We start from the raw sequence: 26682 nt of genomic DNA on the forward strand, positions 1-26682 counted from the left end.
ATCTAATTTCTTTTAGGAGATTAGTCTTTCTGGTTTCTCTAGTGCTATGCACAACACCTAGAATTTAAAGATTATTTGTTGGTTTTGTTTTGTTGTCCTTTTTTTAACCACAGAGCATTTAGCAAGTCCTAATTAAATGTGTGATAACATTTTCTTCTGCTTAACACTTCTATTAAATCTGATCATTTGCAGAATTCCCCTAAGTACAAAGTTCTCACATATTTTCATTTTAAAAATGTAAAATTTAATGGAGCTTCATTCTAGAACATCATCTTTTCAGTCTTGCTTACTGCTAAGTGATGACAATACAAATGATCTTTATAACAAGAAAATTAAAAATTTTCCTCTGCCCCCAAAGCTCACAGTCAAGAAATAAAGAGGAGAAAAAGAAGTCCTGGGTGACATAGCGGACAAATAACACTTTTATTTTTCTATTCCTTCTTCTGCAATTTAGATGATGTGTCAGGAAGACATCTGGGTATGTAATACTAGCAGTAGGGTGCAGGACAGATTAAGCTGTGAGCTGTCAGTACAAAGAGGATGGCTGACTGCACGGAAGCATATTCAAGGACAGAGGTGGCAATGCAGCCTTTGCTGAGGAATGGAGGAATTGTCAAAGATAGTTGTGGACGAATAATAGAGAAAACAAGACAAACAGTTGTGCATTGAAAAAGAGGTGTTAAAACTAGAATTTCAATAATCTGTCATCAATGACTTTGATGAAAGCTTTTTCACTGTTCACATCTCATATCCAGCTGAAGTGGATAACCATGATCAAACCTGAGTAAATAGAAGTGAATACTCTGCAGTGGTAATTAACAGCTTTAAGCAGTTCATGGTCATTAGAGAATCACATTAAATTATATTGTTGGAAGGACAAATGTCTTTTATTTAAGATAGCAGCTCTAAGGAAGGTTTTAGGGAAGCAAGTCAGGTAATGGGTAGAGCCACTGAGTGCAAGGACAGAATAGGAGCTTAGATAAGATTTTAAAACCAGAGATTGAAAATCAGGGATAGACTGAAAGCAGAAGGACATCCATATATTTGTAAATAATTATGTAGTTACAAAATTAGATTTGAAGTCTATTCAGCTAATCCAAGCATCTTATATTTTCAGTTTGGTATGCAGACACGTGCCAGATAGAGAGCTATTTAAGCAAAATAGTATATTTAGAACAGCAGAGCATAAAAATTAAACACATTTCATGTGAAACAAAAATGAAAAGTATTAAAGAAATGAATGATATCCTGCAAAGTTCCCTGTTAGTGTGTCTATTCTCGAGAGAGTCACCAGCAGCAGAAGGGTCACAGTTCAATTTTCACTTCCCATTTTCAGAGAGGTCAGGAAAAACTTGAGGTCAGGTCTTCCAATCTTCACTCAGTGCTCTTGAGACTGACTCTGCTGATGATTACTGGAAGTATGTCACTACATCTTACAGTAGCCCCTTCACAGAAACTACAGATGCCATAATGCACTAGTCTGTGCTGTGCTGAAGAGAGAAACCATCTGAGAAAACCCTTGGAGTTCATCCTGGGGAATGAGAACTAGTTTGCTGAGCATAGTCTCTTATTAAAAATCAGTTTGCTCAGCTTTGGACAGGTACATAAATAACTCAATTTCTGGTTTCTACAAAGAGTGTGCTTATAAGATGATTTGTTGTCAAAGAAAAAGAGAATGTCAGTAGCTTTTCTATACTGGTAACTCATAATAACTGCTCTTTGTGGAAAATCGGTTCTCATTTTAAAAAAAGATGCATAGTTATTGAGCTTATTGAGTTATTGGGAGTGTTCTATGCTTGCAATATTTCATTGTATTTTCATTTTTTTTAAAGTACATGGGTCCTCATTATCACTTGTCTCCAGCACATCCTCTCTCTACTCTACGGTGAGTATTGACATTTTTGAAAGTTCTGCCTGCCTCTGCTCTTCTTCATTTTCCATAACACTTTTAATAGTTTAAGGGTTAGAAGGATAAAAATTGCACTGGAATAAAGCAGGAAGATTTATTTTTAGTGATGGTGTTACTGATATGCTATTTTAAAATACATTATTTCCATCTTTTTAAGTGATTGACATAAAACTGCTCAAAATCACCTACTGTATATTTTGAAAGCTAGAAAGAAGGTAATAATCTAGCTCTCTCACTTCGGGGGAGACTTTATGCTGTTGTAATTAATAATCTTGAATGGTTCTGACATTTTTCAAGCTGTTTTTCTAATTGTACAGTTTACAAAGTTGTTTTGTCCTGTTACTGTTTGTACTTTAAAAAAAAAAAATTGCTTCATAATAACGGAGACAGAATTTTCAGTTTAAATTTCTTTTGATCTTTGTTGAAAATGACAGTATTATTTCCAATGTCAAGAGCATCTTTAAAGTCGTTAGTCTTAGTTAATTAGATAATTAGATTAAGTAATCATTAATCGTATTCTCCTGTCTCAAGCAGAAGCTATTTTCTATTTTACTATTGTTTTAGTTTTTCTTTTTATTTCTTCTGCATGATTTGTTCTTCCAGTTCTTCTACTAACAAAAAATCATCCAGATGGGAGGAGTTAAACAAGTTTCTCCATTCCCTTGCTAATAGAAAACAGCTGCTTTGCAACCTATTTGCGAACCACAATTACATGCTGTAGTTGCACCTGTTTTGTACAATGCATTCATGAACAGTCTCCTCTTCACCACATTTTCAGGTGTTGAATAGTGTTCCACTGCCCTGGAACAACATGGGCTCCTGTGTCCTAGGCCAGCACTAGTTCTAGCCTGGGAATACCCAACCCTGTTGGCTGATGCAGCTGTACCACTTGTACGGCTGGTAGCACTTGTCTCAATACTTAACTTGTGTTAGCCTGGAAAGTGGGATGCATCTATGCACAGAATAATCTAACATCCACTGCAACAGTGCCTCTCCTACTTCTTTTTAATCGTAAAAGGCATTTAATCATACAGGGACATGCCTAAAATGTCAGTACACATCCATTAGTTCTGTCTAGGCTTAGCAGCAAAGTTGCAAGGAATTCCAGTAGTGATCAGACCTGAATTATCTGAGGAACAGAGGGTGCATACAAACTGTCTGCATGTGAGATGTAAGTAAAGTACAAAGCAAAGCTTCTTCCTTTTGATTTGATAGTGGAAGAAGTCTTTACAACTATTTCCCCATCAGTGAGATGCTATGCATTCAAGCTTTATAGTCAGATTTTAGAAGAATATTTTGAAACTGATGGGTGGTAAAAATCAAATTATAAAGTGACAATTGATGCTTTCAGCACCTGATATTTATGCTTTTCTGACGTATCTGTGTTCTGATGTTTGCATTGTAGTAAAGGTTTACTAATGCTTTCCATTTATATAACCATCACTCAAGATTGCAGAGTATTTTGAGAATATTAGTTAAACCTCGTGGTTTAACTGGTAATTTTCCTGTAAAATAAACTTTAACTTGTTTATCGAACATAATGCTATAAGCCAGTGAGATAGCTTCTGAAACTTCTGGCTGTAAATTCACATTGCTGCTAAGCCCTGTTCCTTAAATCTTGAATTGTGTAGACAGAATAATAAAAGTTACAGAAAAAATCTGAAAATGGCAAGGAAAGAATTAGTATGCTAAAATTACTAGCGTTGAGCTCCAGGGATGGTTTTGATTAGAATTTCTCCTACTTGATCCCTTCGATCCTGTGAAAAATGTAAACATTTTCAGAAATTAATCAAGAAATGAGGAAAAAACGGAGTGGAAAGATGGAAGGTAGACAATCAGTATCAAATCATCTGGAAGTATAAGAGCCATGATTCATTTTTCAGTGATACCATGCAGTGCCTCATTGCCTCCAGAAAGGGTTAGCTTCACAGAATTATGTTCCATGTAACTCACTTTCAGTTATTACTAGATTCTAGGAGGAATACAAGAGCTGGGTGCTTTACCTTACTTTTGAAGGCCAAAATCACTCAGTGTGAACTCGAAAGCAGCTACCTTTCCATAAATGTATCAGTAAAAGTCGTTTATCAGACTTCAAGCATTGCATTAAGCCTTGATGCTTCAGATAAAGTACGCACTAAAGATCAAGATCTTTACCTATTTTTAACGGAGGATAGCTGGAAAGCTTGAACATGCTCTCAGAAGATTGCCTCTTTGAAAATTAGAATATGAGATTCAGAAGAGACGCTTCATGATTTGCTGTTATTGCAATGAATAAATCCAGTGAGACAGATCTTCTAGTATTTTCTATATGTATTGGCTTTCTTTCTGGGTTTGCATTTGAATTTTCAGAACTTACTTGAATAAACTGGGAATCTAGCTTGTTGAGATATACTTTTACAGAGAAAAACATTTTGTTTCACAGAAAAGTATACCATGTGGTGCATATAGTAGACTCTAGGGTTGAAACACTGATCCCGTTTTGACAGTGAGTACATCTAGCTCTCCAAGAGGCTGAAGAAAGATGTGTGATAGTGTAAATTATGATAGTTTGTCTCCAGTTTTAATCTCCTGCTCAGTAGGTGAGACACTGCAATTTGCACATACTTAGTTAATTGCTCTATTTCTCGCACTGCCTCTTCAGCATTAGCTACACTTAGAATCTCCAGAATTCATTAGCTGTGCTAAGCCAAGCTTAAAGGAGATGAGTAAGGATATGTCATTTGTATGCTAATATTTTAAGACTTCAAAAAAAAGGAAAAGATTACATTTCAAGGATGAGATGCATGGGTGCAATAGAGAAATACAGGGAATAATACTGCTTTCTTTCAGAGCGGAGTTTTGAAGTTGTGAGCCTATGACTGAGAACTAGATGACAGTGATGTCAGCATGAACTCCTAACTGAAAACTGCACACTTCTATATGGGCTTCAGATCTTACTTTATAAGTTATAAAACACCCAGAACCCTTTTTCTCTTTCATCTACTCCTTCCACTCTCCACTAAAGATGACTTGTGGCACCTGCCACTGTGACTTCTGGAAGAGGGCCAAAACTTCCTTGTATGCTGTGGGAGCCATCTGCTAGCAGCATGCAGCACTTCTCTCATCAATGGGACCACAGTGACCTGAGGTCCCCACAAGGCAGTTCCAGCAAAAGATCACCAAACCTAATTTTTGTTTTCTTTTCTTGGCATGGTAGGCTTAGTCTTTCTTGATCCTCTAATGGCTTTTCATGCACGACGTGTTTGAAGTAACAATAATGAGAATAGATTTTCAAAATTTTCTGTAGGCAGATCCTGTTTTTGTGAACGTAAATCAGAAAGCCAATGTCAGGATGTGTCACATCAGTGCTGACAAATAAAACAATCGCTACTCTAAATCATTCCCATGTGGTAATGTAGATATTACAGTAGTTTCAGCTAAGTGTTGCACAGGGAAATATCATAGCATCTCAGCCTTTTTATTGGCAATTAACACATAGACATGTACTGAAAAAGGACTATTCTAAGTCTTTTACTCACCAACACTAGGTAAGGAAAGAAAATGTTTCTATAGTCAGGTAGCAAAATTCTAGTGACATGAAAGTTGTGCTTTCTAGAGCCTCAAAAATAAACAAGCAAACAATAAAAAAGATACTACCTGACATCTGGGAAATTTCTGAGGAACGCTTACCTTGGGTTTTCCTAGCCTTTTTTAGTGTTTTTTTTTTTACATCAAATTCTTCTACTCATGTTTGTTTTACTCTTCCACCTAACATCAGACTGTTTCTCTGAAGTTCAGCTACCTCAGATCATGGGGTGCATTGATTTCCAGTACACTCATTCTTATTTTGTGTTACAGAATAATTTCTTCTCTCATATTACATCTTTATTTTCCATTAGAATCCCACTGAAGCGAGATTTTTCTGTCTGCCAAATGCCTCCTAAATTAGTCCACTCCCCTGCTTACAAATTCAATGACTTTTATCTTAGCAGGCATCCAAAGGTATGCTTTGTAATGACTTAGTTGCTTAGCTTGTTGAAAAAGGCTGCTAAATAAATAAGAAGCTTGGCATCGTAATACATAAAAATGTGGAAAACATCTAGAATTATTAAGTATTATTAACAAATGTAAGCTAAAACTTTAACATGCCTTGATATACTTTAATATTCTGTATGGAAGAAATTACCTTAAACTACAAGTAGCCCTCCCCCCCACCTTATCCTGTATATGTTTTACTGGTACGCTGCCAACTTTTCTTAGCAGGGATTAGTCTGTTAGGATTACTGCACAGTATACAGTTAAGCAACTATAGTTACAGGAGCCATAATATTCATTATGGTATAAAAGTTCATGTGTAGAGATTTAGGTACATTTGCTGACAGCATAGCAAGTTTTCTTTCCTTTGTTAGAAATGTAGCTGCAGTTTACAGTTCTGTTACCATTCCTCCTCTACCCCTGGTTTCATCTTGTCAGTATGCTGGAAAACTCTTTGGGTTTTCAGCTGGAGCCTTTCCAAGTAAGTTAAAAAGAATTCCATTTACTGTTTTTACTGCATACCTCCCTTAAAGTCAGGGATCCATGAAGCTATTCATTTCACTTTAGAATATCTGGTGTTTATTTTCTATTACCTCAATTATGTTGCTCTTGTTTCTAAACCATTTCTTCTTTGTTTTCTTCCAGGCAGAAGAAAAGGCACATTCAGAGGTAAGAACACTTCTTCATCTTTGTAATTGTGTATTTGTTTGATATTTCTTCGAAATGTATAGTTTATCTAAACTAAAATTATGATCCACTGCACTAAAAGGTGTTTTCTTAGCATTGTGCTGAAGGATTCCTGGCTGAGGTTCTGGAAAGTTAAAAAAAAAAATCAGTAAGAATCAAGCTGCTGAGCAGAAGAGTTGTAATACATCTGATCTCAGACTTTAAACCACTCAGTACTGGGTCTAAAGGACTGTACAGTTCAAGGTAACCCTGTGTACTTCAGCAGAAAAGTACTTAAAATGTTCTCTTTGAACTTCCATCGCTTACACTTTGCTTTATATTAAATTTCCAAAACTGACCATCTTGATGAATTTCGGAGAAACGCTGATTGATTTCAGATATAAATCAAACCTGACATGGACAACAGCTCCTTTCTCCTCACAGTACATTAGAACGAGTGACAGGAGTGAGTCAGCAGCTGGATACAATTACAGTCTTTCTTCATACAAAGTTCTGGTTGTATTGAAAGGGCACCAAGGAATAGCAGCAATAAGCTGCAGCACCAAGGGGTGCATGTCCACTTCCCAGAGCTGCATGTCTTCAAACTGTATTTATTCTGCTCTTGTTTTCACTATTCTGATCAGGCAAAAAGTAAAAATTTAAAGAAAAAAAAAAGTAAAAAAGTAAAAAAGATATTTTGGGAAGATTGAACAAATAAACATATTTGTCCTTGATTACTGCATTATTTTTCAGTATGACTTCTTGAGATTTTCTAAGCTCCTTTGTCTGACAATTAAACCAAACAAATTTAAAAGATGCATCATAGCTCAGTAGTGTAAATGACAATTCCTTGTTTCATTTCCCTTCATAAAGGGCTGTATATAGTGATGCAACAGCATTTATGAAGCTTTCTTAGTATCTAGATGTGCCCTGTGAGATCTGCATTTCTAATCAGAGGGTTCTGATGAAAATGTAGCTTAAGCAGGAAGCTTGAATTACTGCTACTGAAAACCAATGACAAATCTTGGGAAAAGAAAAGGAGAAGGCCAGGATGGAGAACAGCTCAAAAATGTCTTTTATTCTGAGTCAGTGCAAATTATTTAATTAATTCTGTATCATTGGCATACAGAAGCTTGTTTACCTTTAAAGCATGTACAATATTCCCTGTTGATTTTCACGGTAATCGTAAAGTTAAAATATTGCAGTAGTCCTTGCAGTGAAAGTATTAGTATGAGAATGTCATGTGCTCTGTTTGCTAGGATGTCTGTAGACATTTTACTTCTCTAGTTTGCAGTAATTCCTTTTATGTCTGAATATGAAAGGGGTTCAAAGTGAAACTTTATGTTGTGCTTAAGTTCAGTGAAATGCCTGGAGTCTCTATAAGATCTCAAGTAGAGTCAAATGCTCTTAAAATGGTATGCAAGTTTCATGCTTGATATCTAGCCTTTTTTCAGCTTTTATTCAGGATTATGTTTCTCGTAAAAAGGATATAGGAGCTTTGAATGTAGTTTATTTCTACATCAGCATGTACATTTACAGCTACATTTATTTTTTTTTTTGTGAGCAGACCAGAGATTTTTTGGAGAAAAAAAAAGATAAGATTTAGAAAGGTTAAAGGTTGCATATTTGAATCAAATGTTATGCAGGAACTATAGTGTTAGAGAGAAAATACATATATATATATATATATATATATATATATATATATAGCCATATCTAATCTAACTTTAGACATCTATGAAATAATGTTCTGTCAGAGGTTGCCATTGAAGCCTTCTTCATAATGGACAGTGGAGGAGTACCTTTTGGCACTTTATTTTGCATCTAATGCAGACGTTCAACACATAATTGCATTACACAGCTACTGTCTGGCAAGGTGAATCTTTGCAAATTTGTACTGCATAATTTCAGGCCCCAAAGAGTCATTGGTTACACTAAAGATATGTTTGAAGTCTCCACAGTTTGGTAAAAAGAAAGTATGTCGTTTGCATATACAAACAAGGAACTGTACATATGAAGTAATGAAGCACATGCTCACTTGTGCTCCTTAACTGGAAGCAGGTATAATGCTTAAGTGGAAGAAAATTTTTGGAGTACCCTTAACTGCTTACTTTTATTAATCTGTGTTTCTTCACAGTTTAGAGATTAAAATTAAAAGTTAAGGTATTGTTTAACACAGTGATCACACACAAGAAAAACTAAAAAAAAAGTTCAACAGAAGACAGTAGCTGAAATACTGACGGTAGCCTTCTTTCCATCTAGCAAATTCAGAAACTACGGAGAGAGCTTGTTGCATCACAAGAAAAAGTTGCTACTCTTACATCTCAACTTTCTGCAAATGTAAGTATTTCTGCCGCTGCTGAAAAACACTGTCAAATAGATTAATAACTTCTATTCAATTCAGGTTCCGAGATGTGATTAAGATACTTTTACTATTTATTTATCTTGGTGTTTTTAAAATGAATTGTTTCATTCACATCTACATCTCCGCACCTTCAGGCAGAAAAGAAATCTTATGATCAAACACAATGGTTCTGAAAAGGGTAGTGGTTGTGATTTCTCTTTTTTTTTTTTTTTTCTGGTCTTGTTACCTGTCCCTTAAGATGAAATTTGAAATGTTAGATTTAGTGTCTAGCAATTTTAATTGGATTCTGCACAAGTAAGAGTGGCAGATCGATGCTTTGTGACAGAAGTATCAATCCATTCTATTTAGATTGTTAAAAATCATTTTGAAATGTATAGGGATGGGCTCAATATGGACCAGGATAAATAAGATGCTGTGGCTTAACAGTAACGTGAAATACTCTGTTCCATTACATGTCATCCAAACTATCAAAACTAAAGCTTATTAGAGATCTTGAGGCATAGAAAAATTTATGTCAGTGTTGTTGATATTAAACTGCCAATACCAATATGCTACTGCACTTCTTAAATGGAAAATAAACATTTTTTTCTGACATACAAAATGATACAAGCACCAAAAGAAAGAAAGAAACAAAACAAAAAACCAAACAGTTAATATTTGAATTGTAAATTACTGGATTTCCTTAAAATCTGTTTAATATTGTGTCTTTATGCTGCAAAGCTCTCAACTTTGAGTTGTGTAAGCATACTTCAGAGACTGTCTTTTTCCATTGCCAAGGTGAATACCTGATAAAATAAAAAAATCGTAGAATCATAGGATAGTTTGAGTTGGAAGGGACATTAGAGATCACCAGTTCTGATCACCCTGTCATGGGCAGGGTTGCCACACACCAAATCAGGCTGCCTGGGGCCCCACCCAATCTAGTCCTAAACATCCTCTTTGATGGGACATCCACAAGTTCCTTGGGCAGCCTGTGCAGGTGCCTTACCACATTCTGAATAATAAAAAAAAAAATTTTCTAATATCTAACCTAAATATTCCCTCTTTATGTTTAAAGCCATGTTTAAAACCCTTTGTCCTATCAGTATCAGACCATGTAAAAAGTCAGTCTCCCTCCTGCTTATAAGCTCCGCTCAAGTACTTGAAGGCTGATCTTTTCTCCAATTTAAACAACCCCAACTCACTCAACCTTTCCTCACAGGAGAGGTGCTCCAGCCCTCTGATCATCTTCTTGGCCCTCCTCTGGACTCTCTCCAAGAGCTCCATGTCCTTCCTGTACCAGGGGCCCCAGACCTGGACGCAGTACTCCAGATGGGGCCTCACAAGAGCCAAGTAGAGCAGGGACAATCATCTTTGTCTCCCTGCTGGCCACCCCTTTTTTAATGCAGCTCAGGATACCATTGGCCTTCTGGGCTGCAGGAGCACACTCCTGGCTCATACCCAGCTTTTTGTATGCTAGGAGGAAAACTCTGAAGTAAGGAGACACAACCAATGAAAGGGCATGAATTGAAGATTTTGATAGAATTCATGATAGTTAAATTTCACAAAGATAAGATCAGCAAAATACAGACAGATGTGAACAATATAAAATTATACCGAGAATTTACAGGCTTCAATAACTATGCTGATATATAACCAGTGAAGACTGGACATTTCACAGAGAGATCCCAGGTTTAATTTCCAATTGTTGATATGATAATTATCAGTTATTAGTTGATAATATGAGTTATTGAACATGTTATCAGAAAATAATGCCAGATAGGGAACGTGAGCTGCAGTCCGGTCTGGCTACTATGGCTTCAGATGATATTACCAGACAGTTACTGAACAATCTGTTTTATAGTGATTTTTAAATGCAATTCAGGATATATATTTGGGAATTTATTGCCAGTGTTCCCATCCTGTTTTTTGGGGTTCCTTCTATTATGTATTTTAGAAGTAAAATGTTAATCTTCGTCTCTGCCAGGCTGTACAATTCTTCATTTGCCTGAGAGCAACAAACTGAAGCCAACAATGAGAGATCTCATTTCATTTTGGGCTGGAATTTTTTGTTATCCTTTCCCTTTGTAGAACTGAGCAAAAAAAGTCTTTCAGTCATTTCATAGCCATGCTTTTCGTATCTTTTTTCCCTTGCTTTGCAACAAAAGACACTTCATAGTGCAAGTGTCATTAAAAGACCATCAGAATGAATTTTGACCTGCTTGGTCAAGCCTTTTCTTCATGTACTATTTTATATCAGAATCTGACCATTTGGAAGTTAAAGCATTTCTTAGGCGTTTGGAAACCTCTGATGAGACTTTTCTTACTCGTTTTCATTTATTATTCAGGCACTGTTGGACTCAAGTACTATGCTTGATTTCAGCTGTTTATTTCATTTGATTAACCCCAAAGTGTTTTGCCTGCATGTGATTAAATCCATGCCAGGCCCAGCTGTTATTTGGATGCTTAATTTACTTTTTCTTTTATATATATATATTCTGGCTTTTCCCTGATGTCTCTTTCACTGTTGCTCAAGGGCAAATCTCAGTGCTAATTAAGAAAGGGCTGTTTTCAGTACTGAAAGTGTTCAGCCAGCAGACTTCCTATGAGACTAATCGGCTCAAATTCCAGCGAGCAGCTTGTTTGGAGGGTCTTTGATCACTGCTTTATACTGTATGAAGCTGAAGGATGTATGCTTACCCATTGTAGTAGATCTGGATGCCAGTGGAAAGTGGAGGGGTTTTGCTGGCTAATGCTTGTTTGGCCAGTTCTGCAACCAAACAAGAAGATAATAGCTAGTAGTGAAGAAAAAAGGTCAGCAGTCATTACTTGCAGCCAACCAGACCCCCCCACCCTTTCACAACTCCTTCCAGCTGTGTCAAGTGGGAGGACATGTATTTATTTACCTTTGTTTTATAAGCCTGGACTCAACAGGGAATGTGCATGAGCAAAGTCTTTAGATATGCCAGGGGTATGTTCAAGATAGGTTGTACATCTAAGATCTGAGGTATTTGGGGCTTGGGAAATGTTTTATATCAAATCTGTTATCTTCACATTGAAGCATATATCTCCTTGAGAGTGTATCTCTGACTTTCCAGTGGGAATTTCAGCTATAAGCAGCAGCCAAAATTAGTTGGTATTTGTCGGATCTAGAGATTAAGAGCTGTATATTGTTTATGTATCTAAGGTGTATATCATAATAAAGCTGGATATTTGCTGGATACAAATAGGTATCCCCAAGACTGCTGAATAAATAAATATTTGCTACTATGGGGAAAAATAGCACAGTTCATTACAAAATTGACACCTTGTATTTCATAGGATAGTGTTCTTTTGTAACAAACATTTAAAATGGCCAGTGTGATTGAAGGTTTTTTCATGACTAGTTTTCAGTTGATGGGCCTTTGAATTATTAGCAAATCAAGACCTGTAGTCTCAAATGACCTGGGGAAGATCCATTATTATCTTAATCCAATTACATTTAGGATGCAAAAATCACAGTGTGCTACTCTGAGGTAACGTACGCTATCACTGGGTAAATTTTTGTAAGAATTCGTAATTGTGACATGGCTGTCATTCTCTAGAGACCTTCAGACAATAACTTCATAGTTTCAGTGACCTTTAATGACATTTTCAGTGATGCTCTTTAGTTCTTTAGTTCACTGTACTTTATTCGTGTAAAATATAAGCTGAAGTTGTATCTATGGAATAGGAAATTACTTTGCACAAGCATGCATGATTAGGTACCAAAGAACTGCAGTTATCCCAATACAATTGTGAGAAATCAGCAATAGAAATGCATAATTGAGCAAATGATTTCTCTTTTCAAACCTTAAATACCCATTTTTATTTTCATAGTAAAGCAGACCCATGGGCCGTCAGCAGAACTACAGATTTTGTTATGAGGCAGTGAACAGAGAGCCCCATTAGGTTCCTGTTAAACATACGTAGAAAAGACACATTTGGCTGTAGCTCTGTTTTAGTGCGTCTGCTTTGTCTCTGTGCTCTGGGACATTGGTCATCATCTTCACGACACGAAGTTGAGAGGGAGTGTTGATCTGCCAGAGGGCAGAAAGGCACTACAGAGGGACCTGGATAGACTGGATCAACTGGCCCAGGCAAACTGTATGAGTTTCAATAGGGCCAAGTGTCCAGTCCTGCATTTTGGTCACAGCAACCCCAGGCAGCCCTGCAGGCTTGGGTAGGAGTGGCTGGAAAGCTGCCTGATGGAAAGGGAACTTGGAGTACTTATGGACAGTGCTGAATATGAGCCAGCAGTGTGCCCAGGTGGCCACTGGCTTGTACCAGCAATGGTGTGGTAAGCAGGTGTAGGGAAGTCATCCTGCTCCTGTTGGGGCATTGGTGAGGCCTCACCTCGAGTACTGTGTTCAGTTTTGAGCACCTCAGTACAGAAAGGACATCGAGGTGCTGGAGCAGGTCAAGGAGAAGGGCAACAAGGTGTGTGAAAGGCTTGGAGAATATGCCCTATGATGAGAGATTGAAGGAACTGTTTAACAATCCTTTTTGGATTACGTCTTTTTTTGTACATACTTGAGACTTTACTACCAACTATGTTTGACCAGTGTTAGCAACACTTACAGAAGCATGCCAGTCTCTAGTGGGAAAATTTGCTAAGCAAAGTGTAAGTCTATTAATGTATTAAAAGAAAGAAATTGTCATTCTTTAGGAGTGAAGATGCTCAGTTAATCCATTTGTGGATATAAATTAGCTGTTTGTGAGTTATCTTCCTAAGTGTATTATAGTCCTTATGTTAGAAAACTTCACTTATTATCATTCTAGACACAGACAAGTATTTTCTTCTGTTTTAACTACTTGGTATTGTAAAGAGAGATTTGATTTTATGGAATTTCATGAAAAGTAAATTCTCACTTTCCCTTTACTGTCAAAGATGGATTATCTTGTTGATTTTTTTTATGACTGCGTGCCCTTTTTTGCCTATGAAGCTCAATATAAATTGCAACTGCTAAAGAAGTGATGTATTATTTGGACACAGGTTAGAGGGTGAATAACGTTAGAAACAGAATGAAGCTTATTTTATTAAATCTTTGGTTCAGTTTCAGTGTCCTGCTCTTTGAAAAGCAGGAGTTACAGTTTTCAAGATTCTCTTTGGTATGCCTTTTTGCACTTATATGTATAAATATCATAATTATATTTTATGTAAGCTCAATATTAATTTCATACATAAGGACACAAACACACACACACACCCGTACATACATATAATCAATATAAGAGAAAGAGATCAAGCAATGATCTTCTGTACAAAAAAACTGCAATGTTTTTGATCCTCAGGATTCCACTGGAACGTTTTATTTGGAAGCCTAGAACTTTCCATTTAAGATAAAGCACTTGAATTCCTCTGTTGAAGTGTTCGGTAATTGAAAATAATCACTTGTAGACTTCTACTTGGAGCAGACTTCTGGTCAATAAATCAGTAACTTCAGGCAGGACATTAAATCTATAATTCATTGCAGGCAGAGGTACCGAAGCTAAACTCCTTGGGAATGAGAGAAGCCCAAGGAACACTGGGCTCACTTGGCTGCTACACATAGCCAATTTAGTTCAGTCTGAATTTAAAATTAATACAAGAGGTTTGGAGAAGATAAACTTGGAGGGGAAAGAGTGTTTAAAAAAAAAAAAAAAAAGAAGAAGAAATAGATCTGGGGGAAAGCCCAAACTGGGAGTGCTGACTTTTATGAAGTCTTGTTTGTCCTGCCAAAATGTATAGAGCATCCCACAATTTCTTGAAGTTTTACAATGCAAGTAAGACCAATTACCACAAGTAGTGATGTCTTCTGTTTCTTTCACAGGCTCATCTAGTAGCAGCTTTTGAAAAAAGCTTGGGAAATATGACTGGCCGTTTGCAAAGTCTTACAATGACAGCTGAGCAAAAGGTATGTTTACCAGAGAAGATGCTGTAATGAGGAATGAAGTCAGCAGATTGTATTACAGTTTTGTTTAAAAAACATTGAAGGGAAACAGAAACACAGGAGTCAGTAAGGCAGACAGATCTTTCCTTAATGGCTGTTGTGATCAAATCTTCATAAAGCTCCAGGAGAATTAAACTCGGCACATCAGGGTTATCCATACAATATCACAGAATAGCTTGATGATAAAATCTTTGCTTCCAGATTTTAATTAAATGTGTGCATTTCTAAATTAATCCATACTGAAAGATCCTGTAACAAAGACCAGTCATAGCCCAGCCTAACAACTTTGTCAGAATGAGAACACTATGAGAAGGGAAGGACTCTAGGCAGAGAAAAATGCCTTCATTCATTGTTAATGCAGGCTGGGTGTGCCTGTTCACTTAAAAACAGTTTTGGTTTTCCACGTGCTGCTGTGACTGTCAGGGAAGAAACAAAAACCTGGTAGCTAATAAATTTAATGTGAGGTTTTGTCCCCAGCTGAAGATTAGGGGGGTGCTTAGCACGTTTCAATATTGAACTTTTATAACTGTCTTCTGCCCTTAATAGAACACTGTCCTATAAAGTAAGGGGCCTCAGTGAGCCAAACTCTGAAAGAAACTGTATATCAGTGAACTGTTTCTCACCTCTAAAATCAGTGTACCTATGTATAAAATAAAATTTTGCAGACTGATTGAGGACCAAGACATGAAATATTGCAAGATGCATTGTGAGCTGGGCAGATAATATTGATGTTGCTTTTTTTTTTTTTTTTAAAGCACAATTATTAAATAAATAAAAAGTTTTATTTCAAAATCAACTTTTTACAAAGTATAATTTCCCTCAAATATTTTCTTTCCAGAAGAGATTAAATACTTTGAAACAAATCATCTCATAAGCAAGCTTTTTCCACCTAAGATTTGTAACATCCCTTCTTTTCTTTTCCCTGGTGTTGAGATTAAATTCCTTTAATCTTCGTTACATAAATAAGGACTGGAAGGAAAGGTTTTAACACATCACTATAAAAAGGTGTTTTTGTAATTAAAATCGACTCTACATTTCAGTACAGAACTTCCTGCACTGAAGTAGAGTAATTTCACTTTAAATTACAAGACAGTCACTGTTAAACAGATTTTTTTTGTAATCGAATTATTTATTCATTTTTTAGTATTACTGAGAAGTACACAAATTTAGATTGAGTTTCAGCCACTAAAGAGTAGCCTCTCATTCTGAAAGATACAAAAGATATAATCCAAGTGGTTTTATTGCCTCTTGCCAATAAAGTTTTTGTCTTTTTTTTTCCACTTAATAAAGAGTATTCAACCAAGACTCCTTTTAGATCAAATTTGATATATAAAAAAGGATTTCTTCTCCTTAGGGATAACATAATCACATTGCATAGAAAAAAATACACAATTATACATTAGTTTAGTTTAATATCGTTGGAGAGATTCTACTTGAATTTTCTGTCATCCTTGTGTTCATCCTGACAGTCTTATGGTACTTCAGTTTGATCACTATTGTCACTTTTCTTGGCTTCGATAAATATTGTTTTCGTGCCATATATTTCCAGCTCTCATTTCCCTTTCCATAGGAATCTGAGCTTATAGAGCTACGGGAAACCATTGAAATGCTGAAAGCCCAGAATTCTGCTGCACAGGCTGCTATTCAAGGAGCTCTGAATGGCCCTGATCACACCCACAAAGGTATGCTTGTGTCACAATTAAAATAAATTAAAATAAATACAGTTTCTCTTCAGGTTAAAAAAAAAAAAAAAAAAAAAGGCTGATCACTACTTACCTGTTGTTTTGGGGGCTCTGTTGCAAAAGCAAGCATGTTCTGAAGCAAGTTGTAGGCATACTTGTGGTATTTCCATGGCTGGAAACCTTGCCTGTATCTCCTCTTTGCTGAAGAGTTCTGGGAACCTTATCATCTCAGAACTGGGTGGCCAGACATGGCCTGTCAAGAGATTTCAAGAGTTAAACCTGTTGCTGCAGTTGTATATTGAAGTAATCCCAAGACTCCAGTGAAATCTTAAGGCAAAACTTTGTTATACCTTGGAAATGCAGCATAAGATGTAGCTCTGCAACTTGTTTTAATCATTAAGAGACAGACTGACAACAACTGGTCTCTCTCTTCACAAGTTGCCAAAGCAGTGCAGGAGACCAGGCATTTTAAATTCTGGATTCTGAATTAATTTGTCATGTGGTTTGGCGGATGTTATGTGATAAATATATACTTCACAGGTGTGTGTTGATGAGCAATAGCAAAGTAATCACTTGCAGAAAAAAAAATAATAGCATTCATTTTTGACAGCATCATTGGTCTTTGCTTAAAGAGGTCATTACTTGGATCTCTGTCCTGAGATCATTTAATTGTATGAAATGCAACTTCTTGAAAGTAAAAAATTAACTTAAAAAGTGATATACTTTGGTATTAGTGAGTATGTTCTCCAAGAATATATTTCAGTGATTAAATTATAGATATTAGAAACTTGTAAGAAATTGAAACTCAAAAGCCTCAGCCATCATTTTAGTAATCTCCAATTCTTTTTCTGTTTCATTTGTTTTAAATGAACCTACCTACTTATTTCTGTTAGAAATCAAGGAATTCTGATTAGGCCATCTACAAGTTATATAGTGCCTATACTCTCAAACAAAAAAAAAAAAAAAAAGTCCTATAGCACATTTGATAACTTAAATAATCCATCTGTAGCAAAAGCTGCTTTGCTGTGAAGTTACATCTGCATAATTGCTGTTCATGGTCATTGCCCTCATGCCTTCCCATCCAGAGAATCACATACATATTCTGAGTGCATCTCCATTGACTCCCATTCGGTTTCTCACAAGCTGCAGTAGGTTGGATACAAGCCACAGTAAGAATCAATGCCATTTATGTGCATTTAGGCTTCAGCTGAGGAGGGTGGTGCTGTATAATACAAGAAAAAATCACCTTTAAGTAGAGTCTATATCTCCTTATATTTCCTAGTCAGATATCTTTCAATGTATTTCTTTTTTTTCTTTTTTCTTTCTTTTTTGTTTTTTATTTAGATTTACGTATTAGACGGCAACATTCTTCAGAAAGTGTTTCCAGCATCAACAGTGCAACAAGCCACTCCAGTATTGGCAGTGGTAATGATGCTGACTCCAAAAAAAAGAAAAAGAAAAACTGGGTAAGTGCCCAACAGGTCTAAACCTATCTTTTATCTACTATGTCATTTCCTATGCTGTAGGAAACTTGGCCCATTTTGTCTACAGTATTCATGTTGGGCCAGACAGATGCAAAGCAATTCACTTGTGATACATACTGTGACACTACTAGCAAACTAAAAATTGTTGAATACTAATGGGGATTTATTTGCATAAGTCAGGATAATTTTAAAAACTATATTAATAATAACAACTGGAAATGACCTTAAAATATATATGGACCATGTTGAAATCCCACTTAATTTTTCTTCAGTAAGAGTTTGACTCAAAAACTTGACTCAAATACATTATCTAGCTGTGAAGGGAGTTGAAATCTGTTAATAATTATCATGTGAAATTAGTATAGTGTTTAAAGAAAGTAAGATACTTCCCCACAGGAACACACAAATACCACATGGTACTAAGGATTTAATCAAATATTTACAGTTAATAATCAGAAAATATGTTTTTGTTGCTCTAGAAGTATTACCTGCGTAAACATTTGTTTTAAAGTACTGATCAGCCTTCATTCCCTTGATTTGTAATTCCACACTCTTTCATGTTTCTGCAAGGTGAACTCTAGAGGAAGTGAGGTGAATATGTACCATGGAAAATTTGGCATGCATCTATAAAGAACCCTATCTTGGCATGATTGCTATTTATTTTGGCAGTAGGCTTTTATACCTCCTAAAAACAGATTATCTTGTTTGTCTTCTCAGTTTCTCTTCATTCATTTTAATCTCAAAGTTTAGACTCTAGAAAGGGGGAGTGTAGCCAAAATCCATTTCTTTCTCGTTAGATTTCATGATCTGAAAAATAGAAAAATACTTAGGCAATGTTTCTCTGGTCAGTGGTCACACTCCCCAGTTACATCATGAAAATAAAATGTTTGAGTACCTCATTTTTTTTTGTAGACGTTTGTCATTGAGTTTTATACAATTTTAAATCAGAACAACTTTCTGAAAATAAATAAATAAAGCAACATATTCCTCCTAAGATGATCAATTTCTGTATTTAGACGAAGGTATCAAAGAATGGGCTAGTTACAATTCAATGTAAACAAAACTGTTCTCATCTTGGCTCCTGAAATAAATGGCTCTTTGGCTATTCTGTCCCTTTTCAATGCCAGCAAAGCTTCTAGAGAAAAAACGCAATGCTTGTATATTCAGAGATCTTACTGTTCTAAAGGAAACGGCAGCACAGAGTAGATACCTTTCAGCTAACGTTCTTCTTAGCAGTTCAACAAAGCAAATCTTACATCCCAACTTAAGTGTTCTCGTTTGTGATCCAAATCATAGCATTGAAATGGTTTGACCGTTCAAATTTTAGTCAATTGGCAAACCTAATAAATTGGACTTGTCTTTTGATTTCAGCATTTAGGAACACCAGGATCTGCCTGTACCTAGATGTGAAGTGGTTATTTAAAGCCATCCCTGGAGGGGAATGCCATGGGAATGGGATTCCTCTGGGGTCTACTGGCTTTAAATGAGCACCCCTCTCTCCCAGAGCTGCAACACTCAGTCCTGCATCTTTTCCAAAGACTTATGTTTGCGCTGTGCTGGATTAATAAATGAAAAACAAACACTGTATCATGTTTTTAGAGATACCGTGTTGCATATGTTAATACCTTGCTTCTGTATACTGACCTCAGGCAGTAGCTAGGATGGCATCTGCAAACTAACTCTTCAAAACATGACCTGCATGCAGATTACTGAGATGAGGGAAATAATCTTGATCTGTGTTTATTTTCCAGCTAAGAAGCTCTTTCAAACAGGCCTTTGGAAAGAAGAAGTCCACCAAGCCTCCCTCCTCCCATTCTGACATTGAAGAACAAACAGACTCCTCTCTTCCTTCATCACCCAAATTGCCCCACAGCTCAGGAGAGTGCGGGGCAACATCAATGAAACCGTCACAATCAGCTTCTGCGTAAGTCTCTCCCTCAACAAACCTTTCTATCCAAATGGGATGAGCTGTGAAGACCTCCTCAAAGTGGCTAGCTGTCATGGTCTTTTAAACCCTTACTTTGTCCATTTGCCAGATTTACTCCATTTACACACTTATTTTCCAGCAGCTTTTTCTTAGAATATTCTCTCTTCTTTTCACAGCTTTTATCCCAAATCATCTAGGTACAAATCTCTAAAAATGAATGCCTCAAAAGTTTATGCTGTGCTCTTCCTATACCATTAACAACTATGTTCATCCCTTCTGTTCTTGCTTTTTCTACTATGCAACTACTAATTTATATCCTTTTTTAAATCAATTTCCCCTGCTTCTTCAGCTTGAATTTTTTTTTGCAGGACTTTACCTTTTAATTTTATTCTGATCAACATCTTTACTCTGTTAGGGCTGAGAACAAATCATCAGTCAGAAGAAGTTATCTCATTTCTTCACTATGAAATCATTGTGCTCTTGTCATTGTTTTTATTTTCAATACGTTCTTATTGAATTCTCAGTTCCCAATCATATTCTCCTACCTTTGGTTTTTTTTCCTAATGCCTTTAAATTCAATCCTAGTTTTTTCCAACATGGGTAAATAAATCATCCTCCATGAACACTCACTCAAGCATATACAACTGCCATCCACCTTCCTTTTCTTGCTCTGAGAGTAACCAGTTCAGAACTATTCTTCCTTAGAGCATGCAGGGAATTCTCTTCTTGTAAACGATGGCTGAAGTTTAGAGTAGAGTTTTCGTATGTTTGGTATGCATCTTTTTACGATCAATTTTTGATAGATTGTAAGGATTTTTATTACCAGGTTTAGGCAGCAAATATTTGCATAAAAGAAACTGCTCCACAATAAATGTTTTTCATTTCACATATTCCATGCAGCCTATTAAAGAGTAACTCATCTAGATGTCTAGTTTTATTAGGCATTTTATGTGAAGCTCACACTTTTATGATTTCAGGTATATGTGTGTATTTGGGGAATAATTTCTGTGTTTGGTACCCTTCAGTCTGATTTGCTATCAATCTTAAAATCACCAGTAAAAACCTAAATAGAAAATGCTTGAAGTTAAACACAATACTGTTCTTCAACAAAATTATCTATTCCTGATTCACAGATCTGCTTTCATAACCTTTTTTTTTTCTTCCAACTGTATCTTTTTGACTTACTGTCTAGATGTCCCAGTCACTTGGATTTATCAAGAACAATACTACATGTCTTTTTATTCCAAGCTCTTCCCATGATTGCTCAGGTTTCTGAGCATTGTCTTCCTAAGCTCTGTCTAATTAATGCCCTTCTAGTTCTTTGTCTGTAACATTTCTGGACACTGATCTTTTGGATCAATTTTTTATTATTGTGAGCTTTCTACAAAGGATATAATAAGTTCATTTTTTTCACATAAAATATATTTCTTCAGATTATTTTTTTTTCTGTCATACTGACAATGTGACTTTCTTTGCAGGACTTTTTTCCATTGCACCATTTAAAATTCTGTTGTCTTTCATAATTGTCAGCAGTTGCTGTTTAAAGATGTTCTCTTCACCCAAAATAACCTAATGATTTGACAATCCTGCAACTGTCAAAAGAGAGAAAACTTAAAATTATTCATAAACATTTAAAATTTTTTTTCTGCCGATCAGAATTCTGCCTTTTTTTTTTTTTTCCTCCTGGCTGCTCAGGAATGCTGACATTCCTTTTTTTAATTATTTTTATTTTTTTTTCCCTTTTTGATGAAGCCTGAACATCTTTCTTGACTTTATAGATGTAGGAACTGCATGTTGAAGAACTGCAAAAACAAAAATTGTTTCATACTTTCTGCTTCCATTCTGCTAACAATCTAGACGGCATCTTCCTGATTTCCTGATTTTTCTAGAACCATATCCAGGCTTTCTGCTTAGTTTTTATCTACTTTGAAGATGTTTGTCAAGGTGTTTTTTTTTGTACTCCTTCTCATAATGTACTGAAAAAAGGCCCGAAAGAAAATAATGAAAAAATATTTAGGTGACTTCCCAGCTGTCAAAGTTATTTTATGAGCTAAAATATGGATTTAAATGAAATTTCGTTTCTTATTTTGTTAGTGTAGGTATGAGCACTCCAAACCAAGAATTGTGGCATAATATTTGGAAAAAAAAATCCGAGTATATGCTTCTTTTTTTTTCACTCTGCTCACATTTAAAATATTTGTGTGTGTTGTGAATAATATTCTTTCTTTTTCTTCTTCAGTTTGCCATATTTTTTATTTCCAATGAACTTCATCATCTTCCATTTGCTTGTAGTTTCTTTGCATTTTTTCTTGCTCTGAGTTTCTTGTTCTAAAACTCTGACTTTACTTTCTTCCAATTGCATCTGTCCAATGCGTGTGTGTGCAGGTCCTCTCTAGGCTGGGCACCAAAGAAAAGGCAAAATGGTCACGTGGTCTACAGGCATAGATCCCGGTAAAACTGAGTGTGGGGCATGGAGTTGTGTACCCAGCTGCTGACCTGAAAAGTGCTGCATCTTCTCCTCCAAAATGCATTTGCATGCATTTGGCGATTAAATTTGACCTCTGTTTCTTGTTTGTCGTATTAGTAGTAATAATTACAATAATAATAATAATACTTATCGTCATAAAATGTGTTTTATATTTAAATTGTTCTGCAGATATTAACTGTTTACAGTTTCAGTAATAAGAAATGAATAACATTTGGTGAACTAGCTGAAAATTTTGCACAGTATAACAATGGGTCCAAAATTCAGTGTTCTATTTTGCACTGGTTCTGTTATGCAATGGATCTGGGTGTGATAGACACACAGATACCAAACAATCTGAAACGAGATTTGAAGAGTTGCTGAATGCCTCAGCTGGTCATGTTTTTATCTTTTCTCATAAAATAATGGTTTCTTCCCTTAAAATTAATACAAAAAGTAATCATATGGTGACTACTTTTAATTCTGTATTCAAGGGGGAAAAAAAGCTATTTAAGAAAAAACACCTTTTAATTTAGACACTGTAGATTTCCAAAACAATAGGAAAATGGATCAATTAAAACCAATATGGATTAAAATCTTCTGGATAACAAATCAATGTCTGTTCAAAGCAGAAAAAAAAATTGTGCCTTAAAGATAATCAGTGTCAGTAGCACAGTTTGACCAGCATACTTCAGTTCTTACTATTAGTGCTTAGAAAAATCATAACCTTTACACTGAAGAAAAGATGCAGAAAAATCAAGTTAAAGCTCATGGGTGATGCACAGCCAAAAAGAGATTCGTGAAAGGGTTTTCTGTAGTGATCTAACTAAAATAGGAAGGTACAAAGCAAGCTGATCATTTCATCTGGAGGAGGTTTTTCCCTTTTTTAATTTGCAATTTAAGCCTTTTCATGTTTCTTTGATAAGATTCTCTCTTCACTCATAGGGTTTCACCAGCAGCAAGCGTTTTCTGTACTTTGATGTTTAGTATTGGTACTGCTTTGGGGGGAGAATCTTCCTTTAATCTCCTGCCTGTCACCTGCTCCTTTTTAGGATCTGTGAGTGCACGGAGGCAGAGGCTGAAATTATTCTTCAGCTAAAGAGTGAGCTGAGAGAGAAAGAGCTAAAATTAACGGACATTCGTCTTGAAGCCCTCAGCTCTGCACATCATCTGGATCAGATTCGGGAGGCCATGAACCGCATGCAGGTCAGTGCAGTAGCTAAAGCGATGACAGGGGTGCACACCAAAAGTATGCTTGGTGTGTTTCCTCTGCTTTGTTTCAGGTAGGTGTTGATATGCAGCAAACTACAAGATTGACAGTGCTTCAAAAGGCTAAGAAGTGTTCATCTTACAATGATAGCAGCCCTAGCATTTATATTATCAGTTAAAATGGCTGCGAGAGGTGGAAAAAGATAAAATCCATTATACTCTGTATCTGGTGAAAGGTGCATGACAGATAAGCAGATCAAGAAGTGATTTCTGTAGATCTTTAAATGCTTTAGCCAAGGGGCAATAAATATGCGCATATTCTCTCTTCATGTCTAATTCCTAACCTAGTCATGGCTTCCAGAGGCAAACTATGTAAAATTGAACTGTATTATTGTATCCAGCATCACTCAGTTTTCACCACATTATTACTTGTGATAGTGCTCCAACTGTTTCCTGAACACATTTTACTATTTCAGAAGACTTTTCCTTTCATGTGGCTGAAAAGATGCAGAAAGAATGTCATGCTTCAGTGTGGCATGGAGCTCTGTGGGACTCAGTTCTGTCACAAAATTGTCTAGAGCTGCATGCTCAGAAATACCCACAATGTTCATATAGACAGGACACAATCTTACACTGGGATATGAAGACCTAAACAAGTTGAACTTCCCCAAGAGAGGGATTTGACATAGTTTCATGCCTCCAAAGCTTTAATTTCACCAAAACTGGGCAGAGGTAACTACATCAGATGCTTCCCTTTGTAATCACCAATTCTTCTCAAGTTTTCCCAGTCAGACAAACAGCCACCTTGGAGATGACAGACTCTGACATTTTGGAGGATGGGTGGGGATTAGGAAAGGGGAAGAGTAGGATTGGTGAGGAAGGTATAAGAATGCTGTGTGAATTCTAAGCACTGCAAAAAATCTGAAGCTCTGCTAAGAGCTGTATGATTAGTCAGTATGTAGTGTGGAGTAGATTGAAATTACATTACTTGTTTCACCATAGCTCCTGATATGATGGCAAGGCTAAATGGTACATTCACCTGTTTCCTTCTGTCAATAATTTTCTGTTTTGACCCTTCCATTTCAGTTTTTTCTCATCTTTGCCAATAACATCTTTTTATTTTGTAGCAGTTGCATTTTTCTGTGCTAATATCCTATATGATTTACTTGTATAATGTGGCTGAACAGCCTTCATAAAAAGGCTTTTAGCAGAGTGTTAATGAATCTGGAATTAAATTTGATGTGCAAAACAGTGTGCGAGAATAAACATTGCTTTGTGCTGTGCTTTGTGATGTGACTGAAAACTAGCTCTACCTGGTACCAAGCTGTTGTCAGGCTGTTTTCATTTTATTATTGCGTTTTATTATTTATTATTTCATTTTATTGTTATTATGTAGTAATCACCTAGCATCACAGAGAACTTAGTTAAAAAAAAAGTTCTAGTTGTGCTGATTCATCTGTCATTGTGTATTTTCATCAGAGGATTTGCTGGCCATTGCATGGCCAATCCCATGTCTGAATGATCAAGAAATCTTATCTGATAACAAGGAAGGTTATGAAACTGTTAAAATATCAGTTTCTAATTGTTTATTTTTAATTTTCTTTCTCCTCTGTGAAGAAGAATATTTTACCTTCAGTGTCAGTAATCATTTTCATAACTTTAGAAATGTTGATATATCTAAGATTTTGCTAATAACTTATCTAAGTTACTTGGCAATTAAAAATAGCTTCTAAAACTGGGAGTAGCTAAAGAATTTTCCACTGTACTTGAACTATGGTCAGCTGTACAAGAAACGTGGAATCTTGGAGAATATGGTGTTTGTGACGTATGTTGAGGCAAAAGCTAGAACAATGTTGTAGGACTTTTCCTACCATTTCAAGCGTAAGGGCAATCCACTTTTCATTCATTGAGTTTATGCTTCTGATACACTGCTACATGCTGCAAATAAACTGCTGAGCCACTTATCTCCTCCAGGTGAACAGCAGGCACCAGAAAGAGCACTATCAGTGGTTTTCTAAAAGAATAACCTCCTGTGCTTTCATGTTGATTTCTTTTGAATACAGAATGAAATTGAGATATTGAAAGCTGAAAATGATCGTCTAAAGGCAGAGACTGGAAATACTGGAAAACCTGCCCGGCCATCATCAGAGTCTTCAAGTAGCACATCATCTTCTTCATCACGGCAGTCGCTAGGACTTTCTCTGAACAATTTAAACATCACTGAATCTGTTACATCAGGTAAACATATTTTGAGCACCTGCATGACTCATCAATTTATAATAATTTATTAGTTTTCATCTTCTTAAGAAATATACATGAAAATTAAAATGCCTCATATCACTCATATGAACATCAGATACACGTTCAGTAATGGAGATGAGGAATAAAGTTGACAGACATTTCTGAAAATAACAGTATAGACAGATTCTCATGACCATATGGGACAAATATCAGTGTAGTACATGCAACTTTCCTTGTTTATTTAGCGATCTCTTTGGTCATCTTCCTTAACATCACATTTGCATGTTGAGCAGAAGGTGGTCTCAGTTAGCTTTATTCCTTACGTATGCTTTATGTGATACAGCTAGCTAGCCCATGTTGGACCAAAAAATCATTCATCACAGGAGCTAAATCCTGCCTGGCCTTATTAAGCACTCATTGTCTTCCATGAATGAGAGAAAGCAAGCAGAACTGTGGTGTACATCCTGAACATTAACATTTCATTATTTTCCATGCCACAGAATTTATGACAATAAGTCTTCTGCATTTGTTTTGATAATGTAGCCAAGAAACAGAAGTACTGTCTCTAACATTAGAATCAGAAGCACAGCAGAAGCAAAGCAGCACTCATTAGCATAGACTCCACAGAAAGAATAATGTAGTCTCTGGAAGCAATAAAATGCTAATAACTGTAGAAAGAGTCTAGGCAAGACTACAGCTGGGAATGGGCCAAACTGCCTGACTGTAATTTGGGTTGGCAGCCAGACGTATTATCTCGCCAGTCATTAATTACATGGATATTTAAATATTTC

At 36.1% G+C, this 26682-nt stretch overlaps 1 protein-coding gene across 11 annotated transcripts in view; it reads left to right on the forward strand.

The window, feature by feature from the left end:
- Nucleotides 1–26682, forward strand: part of LOC100539795 (neuron navigator 3) — a 398436-nt gene that overhangs the window by 355058 nt on the left and 16696 nt on the right. For 9 of the 11 annotated variants that reach the window (XM_031553711.2, XM_031553705.2, XM_031553709.2 and 6 more), the window contains 10 exons: nt 1833–1885; nt 6569–6592; nt 8852–8929; nt 14765–14848; nt 16455–16566; nt 17911–18032; nt 18621–18641; nt 19802–19974; nt 23494–23647; nt 25714–25888. In XM_031553711.2, the coding sequence (XP_031409571.1) occupies nt 1833–1885; nt 6569–6592; nt 8852–8929; nt 14765–14848; nt 16455–16566; nt 17911–18032; nt 18621–18641; nt 19802–19974; nt 23494–23647; nt 25714–25888 (996 nt within the window). The remainder of the gene's footprint in view (nt 1–1832; nt 1886–6568; nt 6593–8851; nt 8930–14764; nt 14849–16454; nt 16567–17910; nt 18033–18620; nt 18642–19801; nt 19975–23493; nt 23648–25713; nt 25889–26682) is intronic. The other 2 variants (XM_010708375.4, XM_085221680.1) reach the window with 1 other exon arrangement.

This window comes from Meleagris gallopavo, chromosome 1 (assembly GCF_905368555.1).
Source record: "Meleagris gallopavo chromosome 1, MGAL_WU_HG_1.1, whole genome shotgun sequence".
Taxonomy (NCBI): Eukaryota; Metazoa; Chordata; class Aves; order Galliformes; family Phasianidae; genus Meleagris; species Meleagris gallopavo.